Raw genomic sequence first — 25,512 nt, forward strand, 5'->3', positions numbered from 1 at the left:
GAGTTCACCCTGTTTACCCTACCTTAAAATCAAAGCAGAAGCAAGTGCATTTTTCTAGTCGGGGATCAAAGCCTTGAAAAAATCTCTGAGCTACAGGTATTTTGGCTGAGAGCACCATCATTCCCATACAACCCCCACCTTCCAAGTCATACTGAAATAACTCCCCAGAAGTCCTCTTTCTTCCCAGAATTCTTCTTTCTTTCAATTTATTCCTGGGATGAACAACAGTTTTGAAAATCAGGCTCTGCATCATTAACTGTGTAACCTCAAGCCAGTCACATATCATTTCCTCGTCTAGAAAACAGGATAAGGAGAGCTAAATGTAAAGGGATTTGTTAAAATGCAGCACACAGCATGGGCCTCAGATTTCATTTTTAATTCTTAGAGGAAAAAATAAGTCAAATTTACATATTGAAAGAATAAATCTCAATCTCAATCAGGCAAATTTGTGCCATATAATTTTGTTTGATTTTTAAAAGAAGTATTAGCTCTCTTTTTCCAAATAAGAACCCCGGTTACACAGCTAGGTAGACAAAGAATCTTGACATTCATTATACATGGCACCTTCTTCTTCTGGCTAGAATGTCATTGTGAAACTTTTAATCACAATCACAATCCACAGACATTATGGACATGGACAAGGTGGTTACAATGTCAATCCTATTACAGCAAAATATAAGTTGACCAATGTATTGTCATTATTGGTAGGACTTGAAAAGGGTGGATAGAGTGGTAAGCCTAATCCGTCTGTCAACATCTGTAAGAACAGAACCTTGGTCCAATAAGGTATGCAGGTCCATTACAGACGTGAGGCTAGAAATCCAGAATAAGAACCACTCTTAAAAGAATCCTGAAAAATTCTGGAGATTCTTACAACTTTACCTTGTCCACACTTTTTATCACCCCTTCTCTCTTTTAATGTAGTTATAAATAATAAAACTAATGAAACAGGAAAGAACTCTATGTAATTGTTTCAGAAAAGCAAGAAAGAAATGAAATTGTCAGACAGTATCCAACTCCCTGGCATACCTTCGATGAGGAAGACACATAAGAAAAAATAGTAGGTAGTGTTATCCTTAGACAGGAAAATATATCAGCTCAGCATCTCCACCTGGTATTGTTACTGACTAATGTTGTGAAGTCCCAGGTTCTTGGTGCCATGAACAAAGAATTGGACATGACACACGTGCAAATAGCAAAGCTGAAAAATGTTCATTAAGCATGGCATGATCCACAATGGATCAGGCTGACCCACGAGTGGTATCAGCCCTGGTTCATTACATTTCATGGCTTTTTATATGTTTTCCTTCTCACTTCCTTAACCTCACTTTTTCTCCTGTAAGTGAATTGCTCGTCCTTGCTTTTCCCTCATTGTGCCTCAACCTCACTTTATTTCTTGTAAGCTAATTGCTCATCCTTGCTTAACCTTACTTTATCTCTTCTGTTTGCTCATCTTTACTTTTACTTCTCATGACCAGATTGCTACTACAAGTCCTTCCAACTTATTTCTCTTATATTGCATGTTCCAGTAAGTTCACTGCTTACTCCCTTATCTGCTTGCTGCTTACACCCTTATTTCATATGTTCCACTTCTGCTGTCTTGCATGTTTTGCTTCTCCTGCTGCTTAAGCTAACCTATGTCCAGTGGGTCCCCTTAACCCTTGACTTCCTCTGCTATTCTCCTGCCTCAGTATGTGAAATAAAGCTCAGGCTTGGGCCACCTTGGGACTGAGGACAACTCTTCTGTCCAAGGATAGACCCACACAGTTACATTGCAGCATGAGAGAACAAAGGGAGAAATCTTGCCAACAAGATTTTAGAAAAAAGATGGAGAGAAGGAAAAGAAGAACAAGATGAAGCAGATGAGGAGGAGCAGGAAGAGGAGAGGAAGACTCAACAATTGGAGAAGGGGCTAAGGCAGCACCATTGGCTCTACTCAGTTTGTAATTTTCTTTAGGGTTTTCTTTAGAGCAAGTTTGACATCCTTGTTCCTGAGGCTATAAATAAGGGGGTTCAGCATGGGTACCACATTTGTGTAAAACACTGAGAGAAACTTCCCCTGACCCATAGACCCATCAGATGATGACTTAACATGAGTGAGCAGCCCAAATCCATAGAATAGACCAACAGTTATTATGTGGGAGCCACAGGTACTGATGGCTTTGGACCAACCCTTAGCTGAGGACATGTGAAGGATATTGAAAAGAATCAAAGCATAAGAGATTAAGATAATGAGGCTTGATACTATAACAACTGTGCCCGCAATAATAGACATCACCAGCTCATTGGCGTAGGTGCTGCTGCAGGAGAGCTGAAGCAGTGGGAAGATGTCACACATGTAATGGTTGATGACATTGGAGTCACAAAAGATGAGCCTCATCGTACACCCTGTGTGGACCATGGCCCCAGCAAACCCCATTACATATGAACCAAACATCATCAGAGAACAGATGTGAGGGGACATGGTGACCGTGTACAGAAGGGGTTTGCAGATGGCCACATAGCGATCATAGGCCATGGCTGTCAGCACGTAGCACTCGGAGTTGACAAAAAAGCAGAAGAAAAAGAGCTGAGTCATGCATCCTGGAAGGGAGATGATGTTTCTCTCTGAAATAAAGCTCATCAGCATTTTGGGGGTAAAGACAAATGAATAACAGAGATCAATGAAGGACAGATTGAGAAGGAAAAAATACATGGGGGTGTGAAGGTGTGAATTCAGGCAAATTAGATTAATTAAACTCAAGTTGCCCACCATGGTGATCATATAGTTCACCAAAAACAGGAAAAAGAAGGGCAATTGGAGCTCAGGTTGGTCTGTTAATCCCATAAAAATAAACTCAGTCACTGAAGAGTCATTTTCCACAGCCATTCACTCGCTGGGTGTGATCTGTAGGAACAGGGGTAGAAAACATTAATAATGGACTCTCACTCTGTCTCCAGAGGGAGAGCTGAATCTACTGGTTTACAATCCCAGGGATGTCTGAAGACACATAGTAAGGCATCCAAGGCTTAATACTTTCTATGGTGATTCCTTAGAATTTCCTTTTCCTGCCTTTCTCCCCTGTCATGTTGTGTGTCTGACAGTGAGAATTCTGGTAGACCTCCCAATGTTTCTGTATGTAATTCCCTCCATTCTCCTCAAGCTTCTCTAAGAATTAGAGCTGGGAAAAGCAATGAACAGATGGTCTTCCCCCAGAACCTTTGATTTACATAGTTTTGAGTTTGAAAGGAAATTACCAGGGCAAAAGTGATTCAATGCTTACCTTTCTATCCTTGGAGGACTCACTGCTTCAGACCTTCAGGACCCTTCCTCCTCACAGTCCTGAAAGGGTCAAAGTTTCTGATGATGAAGGAGGTAATTGCCAACAGCACAGACCTCTGGCTTAGACATGCTAGAAGAGGTATTCTAGCGATTATGGCATAATTTCTGTTTGAGAATTTTCCCAGAAGCTTCTCTTCGCTTGCATGCAGGAAAACAACCACTTTACAGAAGCCTCCTAAAGTTAGATGACTGGAATGAAAATCTATTTCATGTCCCATTGTTCTGGGAAAGTTGATTAGAAGCACAAAAAGTTATTCTCTGCTGTATGATTTCCTACCAACTTTAATGAGCCCCTTGAGGGTAAATATTACCAACCCTGTGTTTACAACCTGTGTCACAGATCCAACATTGGCTCCTTTGGGACTCAGTGTTCCACTCAGTTTATAATTTGACATCAGGAAGTCCTAATCCCCAATGCAGAAGGGTGAGCGCCTCACTTTGTCATCATCCCCTGGAGTCTGTGTAAAATTCTACAGGGGAAATATCCGGGGCAGAGTCAGTTGCCGTTTCTGCTACCTTCCCACAAGACCCTGGGACTGCGTTAGTAAACTATTAGATCATAGCTTTAACACTATACATGCTTGTGGATTCCACCTCAATAGAGATGTAGCAAAATGGTTGAGGAAATAGGAGCAGGTCCTCAAGTCAGGCTGAGTTTAAATTCAGATTTGTTAACTTCCTCTGAGACCTCAGACAAGTGATGGAACTTCTTTGCCCCTTGTATATGTATTTGTATCTATATAACCTATGCATATCTATAAGCTAAGGCTAATTTAAAAACTATCTCATAACATTATTGTGGTAATTACATAAGTTAATTTACATAAAGTGTTAGAAATGTGCCTCACACATCAAAAGAACCTGATAGGTGTTGGCACCCCCGCCCCTGTTATTCATCCATATGTATATAAATCAGGATTTCTTGATCTTGGTACTTTTTACATTTGAGTAAGTTTTGGTTGTGGGGCTGTCCTGTGTAGCACAGGACAAACAGCATCCGTGATTGTACCCATTAGATGCCAGTGATACTCCCCCCACCACACAGACTCACTAATCATTAAATCAGAATTTTCTTGATTGTCAGACATCCCGTGGGGAGCAACACTGCCCATATTTGAGAATCACTGCTCTGTCTTTATAGCCTGGACTTCTGCCATAACTGTTTTTTGGAAAGTTATACTTTATGTCTGTTTATGTGTTTCAAGTTCAAAGTGCCCCAAATTGAATTCAGTGTTTTCTTAGAATTCCCAGGGCTGCTCCTTTGTAGGTCAACATTTTATAAATTATTTTTGCCACTATCTGGGCACACAATCAACAAAACTAAACTTAATCTCCTCCTTCTCCCTTACTATCTCTTCCAGTCTCCACGTCCCAGAGAATCCATTCCTTTGAATGATCTGGACGTTCTCTCAATTCTACAGCTTTCACAGTCTCTCTCCATCTCAAATTTGGATTACTCTAACAGTTTTCAAACTTAGACTCATTAAAGGTGAGAATTTGGACCTTTTCAGGTCTATCACCAGCACTGCAAACAAACACACACCTGCTCTTCCTGCTCCCCAATATAAATTCCTACCAATAGGGTTATAATCATACATTCAGTTATAACCATATTCCTGTATTACATTGTTATAAACAGTATTACTGTTTTTAAACACTATTCACAAAAAAATTATCAAATATATAATTGTTCTTCTTTTTTCTTATAATTCCATATATTTTTCATTATTCCTTTATAGCTTCATATATATATATATATATATATATGTGTGTAAATCTTTTCTCAGTACATGCAGTCATGGAGACTCAATTTCATGTTTGTTTCTTTTTGTTGGTTTGTTGGTTTGTTTGTTTGAGACAGAGTCTCACTCTGTCACCCAGGCTGGAGTGCAGTGGTGTGATCTCAGTTCACTGCAACCTCCACCTCCCAGGTTCAAGTGATCCTTCTGCCTCAGCCTTCCAAGTAGCTGGGATTACAGGTGCGTGCCACCACACCCGGCTAATTTTTGTATTTTTAGTAGAGACGGGGTTTCACCATGTTGGCCAGGCTGGTCTTGAACTCCTGACCTGAAGTGATCCACCCATTTTGGCTTCCCAAAGTGCTGGGATTACAGGTGTAAGCCACCACATGCAACCCAAAATTTCAGCTTTAATACTGATAAAGTTAACTGGAGGACATAGCTTAAATCAGCAATACTGGGACAGAACAGCGGGTAAAGGAGTGCTATCCAGTTATTCACTACACTTCAAAGAGGTTGCAGCAAATTAAGCACATTGGCAGGTGTTTATTGATTTGCATATCTTCCTTAAGGACAGGGGTTTCCAATCTTTTGGCTTCCATGGGTCACAGTGGAAAAATAATTATCATAGCCCACACATAAAATACACTAATATTAACACTTTTAAAAAGTCACAAAAATAATCTCATTATCTTTTAAGAAAGTTTACAAATTTCTGTTGGGTCATATTCGAAGCCACCTTGGGCTGCATGGCGTCCATGGGCTGTGGGTTGGACAAACTTCTTTAGGTTATGTCAGTCAAATCATTTGCCTGTTTATTAAATGTTCTTTTTAAATATATCTTTTAATCAATGAGTTGAGATATCTATCTTTTAATTAATGAGTTGAGATGTATATTATGTATGTGGACACAATATTTTTATCTAATATTTAGTTAAAAATATTTTTCCAGCCTGTACTTTGCCTATGAGTACTTTTTTGATAAATAGATAATCTCACCTTAATTAAGTTTCTTTGTTTTATTTCCTTTGGGGTTTAGTGCTTTATAGATTATCTCTAAGAAATCTATGACTGTACCAACACAATTTCATATGTTTTCTTCTGGAAGACCCATAATTTAAGCTTTTTCGTATATGGTTTTGGTTCATTTTTAAAATATGTTTTGTGTAGTGTGAGATAGAGGTCAAGGTTCAATGTTTTCCTTATGGATAGGCAGTACGTCCAGCAGCAATTGCTTCAAAGCCTTTTCTTTCCCTATGGAATTACTCTGTTGCTTGGTCTACAATCAATTGACCATGTGAGTGAGGCTCTGTTTCTGAATCCTCTATTCTATCCCATGGACTTGTTCACCAGACTTTATAACAAAACCAATCTATGTTGATTATCACAACCTTATACTAATTTGTAAAATCAGGTAATGTAAGTCTTCTTTGTCATTTAGGGTCCCCTAAGAAGGAGATGTCAGGAAATGATTAGACTTGCAACACTTTTTTTTTTATAAATGCCTATTAAGGATAAAACTTGAGGAAGCAAGAGTCGGTGATGAAGGCCTCAGACCAGGATGAAAGTCACCTATGAAAGGAGAAAGAAATAGAAAGATTGAGTAGGAAAATCTCAGACTATAGCGCAGTTCTAAAAAGTCTTGGTCAGGAGGATAGGGAGTTTCTAAGCAAAGATTACCTATCAGAAAAGGCCCATGTTAGATGGAAATTGACCAGCTCTCTTTATGTCCCACCCACCTTGCTGAGTCACTGGCTGAGGGCATCTCAGAGTAAGAATGGACTCTGCCTAAATAACATGCTGGATCCAAAGAAGTGCAGCTATGAATTTTCACACAGCTGTGCACCCCACCGCTGGGTCTCTTGACGGGAAGCTGAGCAGTCCTTCTCTAAGGCTACTACAGTCCACCTCCAAAAATATAAATTAAACTCTAAAGTTGTTCAGGTTTACAGTTGTCATTTTTATATGTTATTAATTATTACTTAAAATAATACATTTATTATTGGTATTAACAAGCAAGATGCTCCAATTCAGCCAGGCACAGTGGCTCGCTCCTGTAATCCCAGCACTTTGGGAGGCCAAAACAGGAAGATTGTTTGAGGCCAGGAATTAAATTTTTTCTCCAAATACTTAAAAATTAGTCAGGCATGATGGTATGTGCATGTAGTCCCAGGTATACAGGTAGCTGAGGAAGGCCTCTACCTCCTGCTATACCCAAAAGTTAATCTAAAAATGGACCAAAACCACACACACACAAAAGCTTAAACTATAGGCTGAAGTAGAAGAATCACTTGAGCCCAGGAGTTAGAGGCTGCAGTAAGCTATGATTGAGCCACTGCACTCCTGCCTGGGTGATGGAGTGAGATCCTGACTCTAAATAATAAATAAATAAATAAATAAATAAAGTTCAATTCAGCAAGTATTTCTTGATTTTACAATATATTTGACATTCTAAATATATTAACAGGAAAAGCATTAGAAAAAATCAAGGAATTATGAGAAATAGCCTTTATATAAAATGTGTTTCATGTCTTATTGGTGAGATAGAGTTTAAGCAGGCTCACAAAATATTCGTAGAAATGTAGTTTATTAACTTTAATATACACTTTTCCATGATAAACCATATCGAATAAGTAAATCATTGTGTAAATATTTTTACAAACAATGTGCAGTATTTACCTAAAAGGAGTAAAAAATGACATTTACAGTAGGAACTACATTATTTTTTTCAAAATTTTCAATGCTGTTTTAGATAACAATGAATGAAAGTTTTATAATGTAAACTGTATTCTCCCTTACTGGAATCCTGAGGTGCACATGTATTATTTCTCTAATCATCCTCTGTTAACGCTGCCTTTGGCAATATAGGTGGAGTTACACATATTCTCTGCTATTTCAAATGGACTGGAATGATAGAGGTTCTCAGATACAAAGGACATATGGTACAAATTTTGCCATTCTCAAAGGGAACAAGAAAAGTCCGAATAAGAAAAAGAAAAACGGTGAGAAAATAGAACAAAAGGATAAGATCAAGAAGATCTGATTCTGCTTTAAGCCACCTATCATTTGTAATGCAGACATTTCATCAAATCCTGCTGCCTATGTCTGTAACAAAGTTGATAAAATAAGAATGCTTCTATTATACCTGGCACTTCTGTGTTTGGGTGAGAAAGTCGTGACTTTAACCTGTTTACAATTCATGAAATTTACCATATTTGTTCAATTAAGGATAGCCCAGGAGAGAGGAAGGAGATGAGATGATAATGAAAAATATCAGCGCATATACTCCTTTTATAAATATGCCATGACCTATTTAGTAAAATTGTGAGAAGTGCCAGAGATACAAAAACAAACAAACAAAAAAGAGACAAGGTGATCTGATAAGAGAAATGAAGAGACAAGTTTCCTAAATCACACATAACACCATCTGTAGAAGCAACAAAACTCTTCATGATAAACTTACAAATTTGAAGAATTTCAATTGTTTTACAGTATTACTGCTTTTAATTAGAATATGTTTCTTTTCTGAATTTTAATTAGAGTGTTCCTTAATGCAACTTTGACATCCTTGTTCCTCAAACTGTAAATGAGGGGATTCAGCATGGGCACCACATTAGTGTAGAAAACAGAAGAAACTTTTCCCTGCTCCGTAGATCCAGAAGAATATTTAAGATACATGAATGCTGCTGACCCAAAAAAGAGAGAAAGTGCAATGACATGAGAGCTACAACTACTGAAGGCTTTTGATCTTCCTTGAGAGGATCTGATATGAAGAATGCTAGTGATAATAAAAACATAGGAAATGAGGATGGTAAAACTGGGTACTGTGATATTAATACCCACAACAATGAGAACAACTACCTCGTTGACATAGGTGCTGGTGCAAGAAAGCTGGAGGAGGGGGAGTATGTCACACAAGTAATGGTTGATGATATTAGCACTGCAGAAGGTGAGTCTAAGCATGCACCCGGTGTGGGCCGTGGCTCCAGCCAATCCCATTATGTAAGCAGCAAAGGTTAGCATAGAACAGGCCTGATGGGACATGGTGACCTTATAAAGCAATGGACTACAGATGGCGACATAGCGATCATAGGCCATTGAGGTCAACATGTAGCATTCAGAGATCACAAAAAAGAGAAAGAAAAACAACTGAGTCATGCACCCAACATAGGAGATAACATTCTTTTTTGAAACAAAGTTCATTAGCATTTTGGGAGTGAAAACAGAGGAGTAACAGAGATCAATGAAGGAGAGATTGAAAAGGAAATAGTACATGGGGGTGTGAAGGTGAGAATTGAGACAAATAAGAGTGATCAAGCCAAGGTTGCCTACCATGGTGACAATGTAGATAACAAGAAACAGGAAAAAGAAGGGTTGTCGGAACTCCAGACGATCTGTTAATCCAGCAAGAATAAATTCAGTCACTAAGGAGTTGTTTCTAGCCGGCATTTTCTGTCTTCAAAAATCTGGGAGGACAAAAGAAAATTTCATTAATAGAGAACACAGCTTTCTTCTTAAAAACCCTAATTCATGAGAAGTGCACTCAGGCTGTAGGAATTAGGTTAAGTTCTTCTTTGTTTCTTGGAGTCTGAATGTACTGCCACACCCTGGCCTCAACATTTCAATGACTGTCTTTTCTCTGCACAGGCTAAATGTGACAAACAATTGCTCCTGTCCTTACTAGAAGACAGAGGGGTGGAGTAGCTGAGGCACAGGCCTACCTGCTGTTGAGCTTGGTTTGTGGGGATGTGTCTCATCTCCCTCACCTCCATCTGGCCCTGCACTTCTTAGTTTTTACTTATGTTTCCATTATTCTACCAGTCACTTCAGTTTCCCTGTGATGACCACCAAGTAAGGGAGGATTTCTTTACAGCAGAGACCATACCAATGTTCTGTTTCCTAGACAGGGGTCTCCCATAGGGTTTCCAGATACCTTACTATAAGAATACATGAGGTCACCAGTTGATAACAGGAGACCTTTGGTAGTTGAAGCTTCATGATTCACCACATACAACTCACATAAGTGTTTCTACACATTCTCCTCTATCTCATCCTAGCCAGACAGAGGATGAAGAAAGAAATGTGTATGTGTTTTCACAGGTCTTTGTAGGAGGGCATGAGAGAAACATAATTAATTTGGGTATTAGTTATATTAGTGGTTAAGTTTGCAAAATTTTACCACACTGGTATTTTTATGACACTTAAACTCTTCTATATGTATAGCACATGTCAATATATTTTTAATAAAGAGATGAATCTCTCCTCCTGACATTGCTCTGTTCTGGATGTGTCACCTGGAACTGCTATCTCTATCTCATTAACAGGCTAAGAATGAAGCCAACAGAGAGAACAATGTGAGAAATGCAGGCCACAGAGTCAGAGTGCCATACCACTGAGTTTCTTGCTATTGAATAGAATATGTTTCTCCATTTTCAGCAACATCCAGGAAAGAAAAACAGAAACTTGAGTAACTCACCTCCCTTCCACTCAGAGAACTTAGTGCTGACCCTTGATGTGTGTTTCACCTCCACTGCCCTGGAGGAAGAACTGGCAGTGAAGGTGTCTCAGTTGACCAGATAGAGTCAAAGAGTCTTCTTCTCCCTTGACTGGCAAAAGCATTGATTATAGCTCTCAGACTCTGAATGTTCTAGGAGTCATTCTGAGATGTAGATCAAACTATTATTTCTAAATTTGACAGGAGGGTTTGAAGGAAACCAGACTTCACGTCAGAGCCACCATGTCATAAAGACATGGCATTTGCTCAAAGCTTATAATTCTTTTGGATCTGATTAGAAATCCAGCAGTAAGTTTCTCTCAGGACCTCCCCTACCATGACAAACTCTTCAGGGAAGAAATTATATGCCTATGTTTACAGTCCAACTTGTTATAGTAGATGTAAATTTCTCATTAGGGACTGTACAGTCCACAGGGCATAGGAGAGACAGCCTCTGCTGTCATGTGTAAAGACGTAAATATAATGATTGTCAGAAGTTTTGCTAATTACAATTCTAGGTAGTATATTAGCGTTAACAAGAATGTTTGTATAATTTAGTAAAGTTTATTGTGATGCTCATTTTTGATATTGTGGGTCCTTTTAAATAATCCATTTTTACTTTTGCATACTTTATACACATAAAAAAAGGATATTTTAATTGAATTCAGATTTGGTAAATAAAAATTTTGTTTAACGTAGAATTATCTTTTATTTCATAAAATTTATTTACCTTGGGTTGCTCTAACTCAACATGCCTTTGCTTTTAACAGGTTAAATTCAAATCCGTAGAAAAATCAGTATGCATGAATCGTTTCAAGACAGTATGACTTCAGAATTTTCCTGTACATAGGAATTTGTGCTCATGAGAAGGTATCTATTTTTTCCCTTTTTATTTTAAAATTATTAGAATTACAAGAAGTGACAAAAGTCATACGCAGAATCCCTTGAATTCTTCACCCAGTTTCCTCCCATAGAGACATCTTCCATGATTATAGGACAATAGGAAAATCAGGAAAGTGACATAGGTTCAATAATGTTAACTAAACTATAGACCTTATTCAGCAGTTCAACATGCATGCGTGTGTGTGTGTGTGTGTGTGTGTGTGTGTGTAAATCATGCAATTCAATCCCATGTACATTTTTTTTCTCTTTTTCTTTCTTTCTTTCTTTTAGACAGAGTTTTACTCTGTTTTCCAGGCTGGAGTGCAGAGGTGCAGTCACAGCTCACTGCAGCCTCAGCTTCCCAGGCTCAATAAATCTTCCCACCTCAGCCTACAGGCACATGCTACAACCCCTGGATAATTTTTGTATTTTCTGTAGAGACAGAATTTCATCTTGTTGCCTAGGCTGGTCTTGAACTCCTGGGATCAAGCAATCCACCTGCCTTGGCCTCCCAAAGTGCTGGGACTACAGGAGTGAATTACCACACCCAGCCAAAAATATCTCTCTTAAAAGAGATGTGTAAATTTTTTTTGATAATTATTTTATATATTTATGGGATGCAATGTGGTGTTTTGACATATTTATACATTGTGGAACTATTAAATTAAGATCATTAACATACTATCAACTCAAATACTGATTTTTTGTAGTGCAAACACTTGAAATCTACTCCCGCTGCAATTTTGAAATATATATTGCATTATTATTAACTACAGTCTCCAGTCAGTGCAGTAGATTTCAAAAACTTACAGCTCCTTTCTAACTAAAACTTTGCACCCTTTGTCCAACATCTCCTCATTCCCCCCACCCCAGCCTCTGGTAACAACCATTTTGTTTTATTTATTTAACAACCATTTTATTTTATTTATTTTTATTATACTTATTTATTTAAAAAAATTTGAGAACAGGTCTCACTCTGTCACCCTTGCTAGAGTACAGTAGCACAATCTTGGCTTACTGAAGCCTTGACCTCCTGCAGCAATCCTCTCACCTCAGCCTCCTGACTAGCTGAGACTACAGGTGCATGCCACCATACCCAGCTAATCTTTTTAATTTTTGTAGAGACAGGGTCTCATTGTTTTACAGGCTGGTCTAGAACTCCTGGGCTCAAACAATACTCCCATCTTGGCCTCCCAAAATGCTGGGATTACAGGTGTGCGCCATCACACCAGCCTATTTTTTAAATTTTTCTAATTTTTATGAGCTAATATTCCAAAAATATATGTTCATAATTATTAATGAAAATTTGTACTTTCTTTTGGAATATAAATTCCTTATATCAGGCTTCATGCTAGAAATACCTATTTCCAATGGTTTATTAAGGATTTTTAATGAGTGCTTCTCTAATTTCTTTTATAGTCACTGTTTTAGTTCACATTGTCCTATTATAAGAGAATACCTAAAGAATGGGTAATTTAAACAGAATTTTCTTGGCTAATGATTCTGGAGGTTGGGAAGTCCAAGAATGAGGTGCCAACATCTTGCAAGAGCCTGCTTGCTGTGCTATTACATAGAGGAAAGGCAGAGAGGGAGAGAGAGCAAGAGAGAGACTAGAGCTGGACTCATCCTTTTGTAAGGAACCCCCTCTTGCTATATAGACGTTAATCCATTAATCCATGAGGGAAGAACCCTCATGACCTAATCGCCTCTTATAGGTCTCATTTCTTAATACTGCTACAGTGCCAATTAAATTTCAAGATGTATTTGGGAAGGCACAAACAATCAAAACACAGCAATTATCATCAACAAGAAATTGTATATGAAAAGTGATGAGTTTTCAATAATTTGTACCACCATTTAACACTTTGCTATTAAAATCAGATTTTAAAAATATAAGAGCTTTTTTTCTTTCATTGGCATATTTAATGTTGAATCAGTTTGGAATCAATTTCACTTTTTAAATTTCAAATACTACAAAATAACAAAGAAGCTCTAATTTGCAGAAAGTACACATTGTTAGAGTAACCACATTGCAACCAGCTTAGATGCCACGAAAAGGCTGCATCAGCTGCTGTAAGAGAATATATGGATGGAAGTATCTGATCTAGGATACTTGTACAGAAATATCCGATCTAGGGCTTCACCGCCTGGAGCAATGGCCATAAGATTTCTGACCTGCTCTCCTATCACCACAGAAGGCAGCACCTAAGGCTGAGCTCTGTGCTTCTTGGACACCCAAAACATAAGCTCCACCAGCAGCTCCACAGGCCTCTTGTTCACAATGGTCTCTGTCCTTTCATCCACGTGACAGCTGTAACTGGTTTCCACGTGGCGAAGTGCCTCTGTGGTTGGGCTGTGAAACAGAACAGTGAGTACCTGACTTGGCCAACTGTTCTTGCAGCTGGGAAAAGCGTACCATTGGATACTCTCCACTCTTGCCTTCCTGAGAGCATCCTTTTAGGCTCTGTAGACTCTGTGCCTCTCACATGTGTTCTTATAGGGCTTCTATATGAATAAAACTTTTTTCCAATTAAAATTGCATTTCTAAAGCCAGTACAATGGAAGGATAACAAAGATGTATGACACTACCCATATCTTCAAGACATTCACCAATTTGCAGATACAATACTTCCAAATATCCACAAGTTGGTTTTAAAAATGCTTCATTTCTGAAATAGTTTTTATTTCAAATATTTAATTATATTAGTTTTTAAACCTACATTTGAATGTTTAATCATTTTAGTTTTATGTAAATTATAGCTTTAATTTTAAAAATTGAACATTTTTGCCAGGATGAACAAAAGAGTAGAGAGAGGACCTGTAAAATAAGTCTGTTGATTCACAGCAGAACCAGGCATTTGCTGACTTATCCTCCACCAGGGGGTGCTGGTGACTCGGATATCATATTCAGACTGCAAGGTGCATGCCACACCTTCGACTCATATTTTGCTTTTGTTAAGTACCAAGGATGTAGTCATGGATGCTGTGCATCTTTGTCTTGTGTAAAATGTGAAGTTTTTTAAAGATGTGCTCTTGAGCAAAACTTAGCTCAAACAATTTTAAGCAATTTCATCGTGCATCTTAATGGATGCAGGAGAGAAAGGGGCAGACATGAGGCCTTCAGATTTCTGCATGGTAGAGTAAGGGTTTTAAACAATCTATTACAGTAAATTAAGCTTACCTAAAAAATTTATATAGGTGATGCTTCTTTCTTACAGTAATTTTTTTAGTCAGATGTAAGTAAAGATCTTAACTTGTATAAATACGTTTTAAAGCTATTCTCTTTTTTTAATTGTACTTTAGATTCTGGGGTGCATGTGCAGATCATGCAAGATTGTTGCATAGGTACATTCATGGCAAGGTGGTTTGCTGCCTCCATCCCCCATCACCTATACCTGACATTTCTTCCCACATTATCCCTCCACACCCTCCCTCCCACTGTCCCTCCCCTAGCCCCACCCAACAGACCCCAGTACGTGATGCTTCCCTTTCTGTGTCCACGTGTTCTTGTTGTTCAACACCTGCTTATGAGTGAGAACATGCATTGTTTGATTTTCTGTTCTTGTGTCAGTTTGCTGAGAATGATGGTTTCCAGGTTCATCCATGTCCCTACAAAGGACACGAACTCATTGTTTTTTATGGCTGCACAGTATTCCATGGTATATATGTGCCACATTTTCTTTGTCCAGTCTATCATCAATGGGAATTTGGGTTGGTTCCAGGTCTTTGCTATTGTAAACAGTGCCACGATGAACACACATGTACATGTGTCTTTATAATAGAATGATTTATAGTCCTCTGGGTATATACCCAGTAATGGGATTGCTGGGTCAAATGGAATTTCTATTTCTAGATCCTTGAGGAATCACCACACTGTCTTCCACAGTGGTTGAACTAATTTACAAAGCTATTCTTACAGCGCAGTGCTTTCAACTTTTTCAAAAGATAGTAGTATCTTCTGACAAAGATAAAAATTGCACAAATAGGTAAGCTCATTCTCCAGAATCAGAAATATCCTACAAAGGGCATTTTTCCTTGAACCAATTGAGAAGTAGAAATGGACAGAGAAAGTTTTCTTATAAATAACTTAAAAAACATGAAGATTTTGTAAAGATCCATTTTTTATGAATTTGTGTTATAAATAACTCTTATTTTTTCTGTTTCTAAATATAAAAAGATATTATAATATGTAACAGACTTTTTAAAGTGCATGTGCAATTCTAGAGATTATGTCTTGCTTCACTAAGGAGCTTTGTCCCAAATCTCCATAGCCTCACTGTCTGTGGAAGTAAATGTTCCTCTGTAGCAGACCCAGTTTATCCCATTATAACATCAAACCTTTCTAAGGGTATGTACATTTTTTCCAGTTTTACATCAAAGACTAGTCCATTATTTCTCTGCTACAAGCATCTTAGCTGAGAAGATTATTCCTACAATGACCCCATTTTTAGGTTCTTTGACAAAGATGCAAAAGAAATACAGCTGAGTTGGCCATCCTTCAAAGTAGATGATGTTCCTCTCTGAGATAAAGCCCATCAGAATTTTTGTGGTACAGACAAATAAATAGCAGACATCAATGAAGGACAGAGTGAAGAGGAAAAAGTGTGTGGAGGTATGAAGGTGAGAATTTAGAGACATAAGATTATGTTCAAATTCTTCCCACAGTGACCACATTAAGAATACAACACTGGGGCAGCTGGAGTTTGTTCATCTCACACGGATAAACTCAGTCACTGAAGTGTCATTCACTTCATGATATGATCTATAAGAGCAGGGCAGACAGCCTCTTCATCCCCAGAGGGAAAGCTGAATCTCTGCTGGTTCATCAGTTCAGGGTTGTTTAAACACGTACAGCAATGCATCTGAGGAGCAAGACTTCCTAAGAGGGTCCCCAAGGCCTGGTTGTTCTTCCCTCTTCTCTACCTCTCCTCTGTCAGTTTGTAGGTCCCTAATCAGAAAAAACTGCTTGTAGACCTTCTACAGTTTCAGCACTTTCTCCCTCCAACCAGGGCTGTCTCCGGAATATTCCCCTGGAATCCTTGATTTATGGGTTTGGAAGGAAATTGGCAAGACAGAGATGATTTAGACATTCGTCATCGTTTTTTTCCTAGAGACCCAACCAATGCTGGACCTCGAGGTCCCTTCTTTCCCATTGTCTTGAAGGGGGCAAATCTGATGATGCAGCAGGCAATAGCCATCAGCACGGTCTTCAGCCTCTGACAAGCTAAAAGAGTTATTTGAAGAATTTTCCATGACTTCTATTTGAAAACTTGCCCAGAAGGTCCTCTTCACAAGCAAGCAGTAAAACAAATTTTGAAGGCTAAAAGGCTTGAATGGGAATTTGTTTCATGCCCTACAGCTCTGGAGAAAGTAATTCAAAGCCCAGAGAATGATTTTCTACATTGCAATTTCCTCTAAAGTTGGAGGAGCCTCTTAAACGTGTATATTACTGAGTCTGTGTTTACATCCTGTGTCATAGACCTACCTTGGATCTTTCCATACTCAACGTTCTTACTGTGTAATTTTATGTCAAGAAATCCAATCTCCAATGCAGAAGAGTGAATGCTCCCCTTGTCACTTCTTTCATTTTCCCCTGGAGTCTATGCACAGTTTTACAAAAGGAAAGTCCAGGAATACAGTCACTTGCCATTTCTACTACTTGCCTACCTCTGCTGCTGCCATACATTGCCATCCAATAAAAGGTGCTGTCCAGCCGGGTACGGTGGCTCACGCCTGTAATCCCAGCACTTTGGGAGGCCGAGGCAGGTGGATCACGAGGTCAAGAGATTGAGACCATCCTGGTCAACGTAGTGAAACCCCGTCTCTACTAAAAATATATTAAAAAAAAAATTAGCTGGGCATGGTGGCGCGTGCCTGTAATCCCAGCTACTTGGGAGGCTGAGGCAGGAGAATTGTTTGAACCCAGGAGGCGGAGGTTGCGGTGAGCCAAGATCGCGCCATTGCACTCCAGCCTGGGTAACAAAAGCGAAACTCCGTCTCAAAAAAAAACACAAAACAAAAAGATGCTGTCATTACCGCTGGCTCGTCTTGGAATTCTTTTCTGAGCGAAGGCAAGAATTCTCTCAGGTTAAGCCTCAACGTGGGAACTGGCCTGCCCTGCATTACTTGGACTTTACAATTAAATTAACTTCTTTGTTTAAACTGATTTGGCTCGGGTTTTCTTAAATCCGAATTACTGAAAGTACTGAAAAGCAATCACTTAGAATGAAAAGGCTCCTAATATATTTCACTATTGTAGCTTGTAAAAATTTCTGTGGCAGCACTTACTTCCATTTTTATATATAGCACTGTAAGAGAAATAAATTTTACATTAAGAAAGATCTGTGTTTGAATCCTGGCTCTGCCATTAGTTTTTGTGACTTTGGCAAAAGCATCGAAGCTCAGCCTTGGTTTATTGCTGTGTAAAACAGAGATACTTTGGTAGAGATTTTAAAAGGTAAGTTAATACAAGAGCTTAGCACTGTGACTAAGGCCAGTTACCGACAAGTTGTGCAATTCTGCTTCTTTTGTCGCTCCTTCAATTAGACCAAAGGGCAGATCTGTATCTTATCTCTTTTTGTGTTCAGAGAATCTTGGCACTTAAATCCTCTACAGATGTTTATTAGATGAAATGAATGAGTAAAAGTTCAAAAATAATCAGATAACTTACTTGTGGAGTTTAGATTTCAAGGTTCCTTTATCTAAGCAAAGGCGTATCAGCTCAGGAGAGGGGTGTTTTTGCCAAGATCTGTTTTTAATAGGACTACAAAAAAATGATAAATAAGATGGAATTCTTGTCCCCAGTTTCATTAGTTTCATTTCTCATGCCCTGAGCCTCTTCAGTATCTTCCACATCGCATCGGCTGAAAGTCTTCAGCACCTGTAGTTCCCACATAATAATTTTTGCTGTTGTCTATGATTCTACATTGTTCACACATCTCAAAACCTTTTCTGCTGGTTCTATGAGCCAGGGGAAATTTTTTACTCTAGTTTTTTAAATCTCTGGCTATCACGAACATGTTCTCCTATCAGTAGATATTTTTCGTGAGGAAAGCACTCTTTAGGACGCCGCACGTTCTCTCTTCCCTCTCTGACTTTTCACTGCTGTTTCTTCCTCGGGTGCTGTTTCTCCTGAAGAGCTTTATTCCACATTCTCTTATCACCACCACCTCTGCCTAAATTTAACTCATATATATATATATATTTAATATCATATTCCATAAGAAAAATACAGCTTCTTAGAAATTGTGGGTTTTTTTTTTTAAATGATTTAGCCCTTAAGACCACAATGCAATGACATGGTTCAAAATTCAGAAGATTCAAAAAGGATATGCAGTGGAAAGTCTCCTTTATATCCCTGTCTCTCAGCCTGGAGGCAACCAGTGCTACCAGTTACTGTCAATGCTATCAGTGATGTTTTATTCATATACAGTCCTGGGTTGCTTAGAGACTAGGAATGTGTTCTTAGAAATGTGCTATTAGGTGATTTTCTGGTTATGCAAACATCACAGAGTGAACTTACACAAACCTAAGTGATACAGCCTACCACACACCTAGGCTACATGGTACAGCCTCTTACTCTTAGGCTACAAACCTCTACAGCATGTGCGGTGGTTCACAGCTGTAATCCCAGCACTTTGGGAGCCTGAGGCAGGCGGATCACAAAGTCAAGAGATCGAGATGATCCTGGCCAACATGGTGAAACCCTGTCTCTAGTAAAAATAGAAAAATTAGCCAGGCACAGTGGTGCATGCCTTTAATCCCAGCTACTCGGGAGGCTGAGGCAGAAGAACCACTTTAACCCAGGAGGCGGAGGTTGCAGTTAGCTGAGATTGTGCCACTGTACTCCAGCCTGGTGATAGAGCAAGACTCTTTCTCAAAAAAAAAAAAAAAAAAAAAAAGATTAAAAATGGTACACTTGTATAGGGCGCTTACCATGAATGGAGCTTGTGGGACTGGAAGTTGCTCTGGGTGAGTCAGTGAGTTGAGTGATGAGTGAACATGGAGGCCTAGTACATTACTGTACACTACTGTAGACTTTATAAATACTGCACACTTAGGGTACACTAAATTTATCTTAAAATATTTTTCTTTCTTTAATAATAAATTAACCTTAAATTGCCATAACATTTTTACTTTATAAATGTTTTTGTTAGAAACTAAGACACAAACTCACATGTTAGCCTAGGTTTACATAAGGTCAGCATCATCAATATCACTGTCATTCACCTCCACATCTTGTTTCATTGAAAGGTTTTCAGGGACAACAGCATGTGAAGCTGTCATCTCCTATGGTAACAATGTCCTCTTCTGGAATCCCTCCTGAAGAAACTGCTCGAGGTTGTCTTGCAGTTAACTTTTTTTAATAAGTAGAAAAAATACACTCCAAAATAATGATAAAAGAGTAGACTATAGTATGCTTAATACATAAACCAGTGATAGTCATTTATTAGTATTATGTACTGTACATAATTATATGACTGGCAGCACAGAAGGTTTGTTTACACCAGGATCACTACAAATATGTGATTAAAGCGTTGTGCTATGTCTTTACCTTTTGATGACTATGACATTGCTAGGGGATAGGAATTTTTCAGCTCTATTTTAATCTTATGGGACTACCATCCTATGTGTGATCTGTCATCAACCAAAACATCATTGTGCAGTGCATAACTGTATAATGAAATTCACATGCATTAGCCCACAAATCGTACACAAATTGCAGTATACTGTGCACAGTTTTCCAACTTGTTTTTTATTTCCTGTCTATGTCTTCTTGAGAAGCAACTGAAGAATGAGTAAGACTTAGGACACAGGAAGAATATATTCAGAAGAATAGTAAAGGGGAGTCCCAGATATCTGTGCAGCCACTGTACAGACCAACCAGGCTAGACTGGAACAGCAGTATAGGAGAGATTATTCCACCTAACAATACCTTTTGGAAATTATTTTATACATAAAAGTGGTCTTCATTTTTTATACACCTGCATAGCACTTTTTATACAGGTATCTGAAAATCTATTTGATCTGTCCCTTTTTGATGAATGAGTTAATCTCAGTCCTTTGTTATTATTTTTTAATGTAATGAGTAAACCCATACATAAATTGTTAGGTATATGTATGCAGTTTCCTATCTGTCCAAATGCATACACCGATTCTTTTTCTTTTTCTTTATGGTTTGACTCTGAGAACATACTTTTCTTTATGATGCTGGAGCTGCGTCTCTGGAGATTCGATTTCTACTTTGCCAGCCAGCTTAGTATTCAGTTCCACCAATACTCAATGCTTCTACCAGAAATAAAAAAGCACCTTAGACATATGAACACAAATGAAATATCAGTTAGGTAGAAATGACCTGGATTCTTGATATGATTTAATCACATGCATGAAAAACGGCAAGAGCAACACTCTCGAATGTTACAGTTGATATTATGTAAATAAGCCATAAGTTATAACCAGAGTTAACAATGTCAGTCAAATGTATGAGCTTGTGTCTTTTGGGGGAAATCCTCCTTTCAGTGTCATGTTGGAGGAATTCAATGCCCATCTTCCCACTGCAGAAACCATGTAGAAGAGAAGGTCCCTCCCCATACCACCTGGCAGCCAGAAAACAGGCACCTTGACCTAGGTCAGCCAGTTGCATGCTCCCACCTGAGAAATTAATCTACAATCATAAAAACAAATGGAACCATTGGGAACCTTTTGCATGGCTTCAGCAGGATCCAAGGATAATGTCAGATGTTTGGAGCAGGGGTGTGGCATTTTGGTCAGACTATTCTTCCTGAAATATGTCCTGATCTTGGCCTCTCGCGTTGTCCTGGTTCTTACAATTCTGCAACTATGGTTTTACAACTTATCTCCAAATTACTTTGCATCCCCAGTATTCTTTCTGTCAACTCCTAGAGTTGCTTTCTGATACTTGTCAGAATAAACATGGATGCTCTGTCAGAATTGGGAAGACATCGTCACTGTTCAGTGCTATATCTCCAGTGCCAAATGCAAGGCCTAGGACATTGTTGGGGCTCACTTCAACAATGCTTCTTACACGGATAAATGAAAAAAAGGAATAAAATTGCCCAACATTCAGGAAGCTGCAGATAAGCATGAGAGGTGGGAAATGAGGAGACAAGAAGGTGGAATTCTGTGTCAGAAGCTCGTAACAGAGCCTTGGAGAATATGTCTGTATTCGCATGTACTGTTCTCTAAGCGCAGGAGAGAGAGGGCAGCAGGCTGAGATGACAGAAATGCCAGTGAGCACTGAGCTCCTCTCTTCCCTCTCCCACTCCAGAGCAGTCTGCATCCTCTGACTTCGAGGGAAGGAGGAGGCTGCATGAAGTCAGTGGATGCCTGGAAGAATAGGGCACTGCCGGTGAGGTTCCGGAGCACAGTCAGATGTATTTGGAGACTCTCAGAAAGTCTTAAAGGGACATCATCAGAGGAGTTGGATTCCTGTATTAGTTAGCAGGAGCACAGGTAGATGAAAATTATCTATTTTAATGAATCATCTGTGGTTTTAATATCTTGGGATTAGAGTGTAAACACTCCTGCAGACAACAGTGCAAACACTCCTGTTCCTGGTGAAATATATTTTAAAACATCTCTGTCAGATGATCATTTAGCTTTTGCCTGGATATTTCTAGTCATGATCACTTGAAGGAGGGGTCATTTCCAATCCTTAGATTATAAATATCATAGATCGGACAATGATTCCTTCCATAGACTTTATTAACTGGGCATCAATCACTTGTAAAACCTACTAAATCCTTCAAAACATTGCAAATCAGTAAAACAATAATTGCTTTTAATTTACAAAATTATTATATTCCTACAGGAGGTAATAATAATAATTTAAAAAAGCATGACAGTCTTCTCGCCACCAAAAAATAAATTATTGAGGTGAGACAAATTTTCTAATCGCATTGTTATTAGAAGAGCAGTGCATACAGTATGTTGAAAACACCTATATCTGATTTACAAAACATTGTATATTTTCATTATAATGCTTATAAGGTTGTAATGTGCTTTAAAAATTTTTTTTTAATGCCTGATCAGTACAAAAATGAAAACACAACTAGGGGAAAAAATTGACACTGAACCAGGCAATTCACCTAAGTGGCCACTAGGTTGTGCTGGTGAATCAGTAACATTGCTTAAACAAAAAAAAAAAAAAAAAAAGGATAATTTTGTTTGAGATTTCATTTTTCACATCTTTCTCAGGCCCCTAACATGTATAGCCATGGGTTTTACATAACTCCTTCCATGAAAATTTAAACTCCTTGTTAAAACATAAACTTTTTTAAAAAGCTGTCCTTTGGAGCAAAATTTAAACAGGTTGAATTTATTTAATTTGCAAAATCTGTTAAGCCCTTTCTATATTGCACAAAGGAGAATAGCTAAGATATGACAATTACAATATAAGTCATATGCACAAATACAAACAAGTAATTCCAATATGATAGATCACTGTGATGCTAGCTCTACGTATTTTTGTTATTCTTTTGCTTACTGCTCTATTCCAACACCTGGAACATATTAGGAGCCCAATAAATATTTGCTGTATGGTGAACAATCAGATGAATTCATGATTATACAATAGTTGTACAGTCTATGGTATAAATGTATTCCTATAAAATAGTGTTTATAACCATCGTAAAATCATTTGATAAAAATACAAACTTTACAAATATCCAAGACTATATATCCCAAAGAAATAATAGCCTTACTTTCAATTCATTGGAATAAATAATGTTAAGAAGATAGTATCTATCTTTTCTGTATTCTTACCAAAACAATTTGTATTACTAAGTTGTATTACGAAATTGTTTGTACTTATTTCAATATATAAAATAACATGATAATGTCTTTTATTTTAACTGCACACAATGTCTCTAAAAAGTGACAGATTCCCAGAATTCGATTGGCTTCATTGTGAGAGCTACTGTTGAAAACAAATCATGATTAAATGTTTCTTTGTAGCAAACCTTATTCATCCAACCCTGGGGACAAACTTTTTAAGAATAGCTGCATGTGTCCACTTTGGCTTATAAATCAATACAGACTATATCTCACATATAGGGATTTTGAACGCCATTTTTGTGATCACTCTTTCATGTTGATTGCCAGTCATTTCTCCAAATTGTCATTCTCTACTTTTCTATTTTTCTGTTTCATACTATTGCTTTCTACTCCTTTCTGGAATGCAATGTGTCTTGGTGCAATAAAAAAAGCACAGCGGTTGAAGCCAGATAAAGAAATGTTTAAAAATGGAATCTGCCACCTTCTGGGGACCTTCAGCTGATTCCTTAATTCCGAATAGCAATTTACTCCTCTGTAAAAGATGACAGCCAGCAGAATGCGCGTTATTTCTGCCTTCTAAGAAGCACGACAAGTGGGAGCTACAGGGAAAGGTATTTAATCCACTCCACACAGTTTCAGGATTAAAAGATCATTAGTGCTAAGAAACTATGTTTACAGTTAAGAAAACAATGGAACTTCATTCTGTAGATAGACCTTTGGTCCTTAGCTAAAGAGAGTATGCTGTCTTTTTCCTCTATCAACTATGGAGCCCAGAATATTTATCCAAAATTTGGAAATAGCTAGAAGATAAAAGAAGCTATAAATTTACATGAACAAGGCAGTAATAATGTTATGCTACACCTAATACAGCATGATTATATTAGCAATATAATATAAAAAATAAAATGCTGTGAATTTTGCGAAGAGTACTTTGATGAACACCATAGATCCTTTGAAATAAAAGGAAAAAGAGCCAACAAAGCTTTTAGTTCTAGCTTAGAAAAGAAAAAAAAGAGAGGTACAAACTTCAAATTAGTTCTATCAAGTCCTATTTTATAAAGCAAATTTAATCAATAATGATTATGATCACTTGATTTTTATCCTCAGTTGTATTTAAAAATATGTTATATTAGTGGATTTCCTAATGTTGAATCATCCATGAATCTATGGAATAAATCTCACTTGGATATGATGAGTTACTCTTTTTTTCTGCTGCTGAATGTTTACTAATATTTTATTTAGTACTTCGTATTGATATTCTAAGTAATGTTTGTCTGTAGTTTTCTTTTTGTGCATGCAATATTTTCAAATTTTGGATCAATGTTGTGCTCACTTTGTAAAAATGACTTGGGAGTTTTCTCCTGTTTTAAGTTCTGAATTAGCTATTCTGTAATTATCCATTCTGTGGTAGACTTCTCCCGTGAAACCATCTGGGACAAGTAATTTTTGTGATATATCTCTGACAACGTTTTTCATTGCTCCTATGGAACTGACTCTTTAGATTTTCTATCTGATTCAGAATTGATTTTCTTTAATTTTATTTTTCCAGAAAATAGTCCATTTCATTCAGGCCTTTTATTTCACTTGACTAATGTTTAAAAATGTAGTTGTTTTAACGTCCTCTATTTCTATGGTTTACTCTCTTTTCAGTTTTTTATTTGTTCTTTCTTCTTTTTCTCTGAATTAGGATAGATAGCAGCTGATATATATTATTAATGTAGAAAGAACAAGCTGATGAATGTATTTATTATCTCTAATGTTATTGTTTTCTAATTCAATATTTTCTGATTTTAACTTTATTAATTCCTACTGTTTTCTTTTAATTTTACTATGTCTTTTTCTGACCCATTGAGTTGTTTAATTTCTTTATCTCTATTGCTTGTTTAATATAATATTTAAGATGTTTTTTCTGTTTTAGTTGTATACTATCTCATAAATTATAAGATTATATTTTCATAGCTTTGTTCTAGAATTCTGTAATTTTATGTTTTCTTTGACCTATGAGTAGTTTAAAAGAGAATGTTAAATATCAAAGTAATAAAGTATTTTTGTTTTCTAATTATATAATTAAGCTTTAGTGTTATTGCATGATGGTCAAAGAACATTGATGGGACTATTTTTAATATATTAAATTGCTTGAGGTTTGCTTTTGTGACCTAATATCTATTCTTTATGTGACTGTTCGTTTGACCTTTTGATTAAAAGGTATGTTTTTAATATCTAGGACACAGAACTACACATAAAAAAAGAAATTAAAAAATTGGATGCTTATACAGAAA

At 37.5% G+C, this 25,512-nt stretch overlaps 2 protein-coding genes across 2 annotated transcripts; both read right to left on the reverse strand.

Annotated features, from left to right (window-relative positions):
* Positions 1 to 1,936: 1,936 nt before the first annotated feature.
* On the reverse strand, positions 1,937 to 2,869 carry LOC105729659 (olfactory receptor 143-like). Its single transcript, XM_012470601.3, has one exon. It carries the CDS (start codon positions 2,867 to 2,869, stop codon positions 1,937 to 1,939), a length of 933 nt encoding a protein of 310 aa, XP_012326024.3.
* Positions 2,870 to 7,697: 4,828 nt separating this feature from the next.
* LOC105729725 (olfactory receptor 8B3) lies at positions 7,698 to 10,870 on the reverse strand. Its single transcript, XM_012470642.2, has 2 exons — positions 10,538 to 10,870; positions 7,698 to 9,527 (listed from the first exon to the last, which is right to left on the reverse strand). Exon 2 carries the CDS (start codon positions 9,508 to 9,510, stop codon positions 8,569 to 8,571), a length of 942 nt encoding a protein of 313 aa, XP_012326065.2. The 5' UTR covers positions 9,511 to 9,527; positions 10,538 to 10,870; the 3' UTR covers positions 7,698 to 8,568.
* Positions 10,871 to 25,512: the final 14,642 nt, after the last annotated feature.

The sequence above is a fragment of the Aotus nancymaae genome, unplaced genomic scaffold, assembly GCF_030222135.1.
Source record: "Aotus nancymaae isolate 86718 unplaced genomic scaffold, 86718_ANA_hifiasm-v0.15.2.pri h1tg000012l, whole genome shotgun sequence".
NCBI lineage: Eukaryota > Metazoa > Chordata > Mammalia > Primates > Aotidae > Aotus > Aotus nancymaae.

What these genes read in the sequence shown, in the direction of transcription:
- LOC105729659 (XM_012470601.3), bottom strand. Translation starts at nt 2,869, where the DNA reads ATGGCTGTGGAAAATGACTCTTCAGTGACTGAGTTTATTTTTATGGGA.
- LOC105729725 (XM_012470642.2), bottom strand. Translation starts at nt 9,510, where the DNA reads ATGCCGGCTAGAAACAACTCCTTAGTGACTGAATTTATTCTTGCTGGA.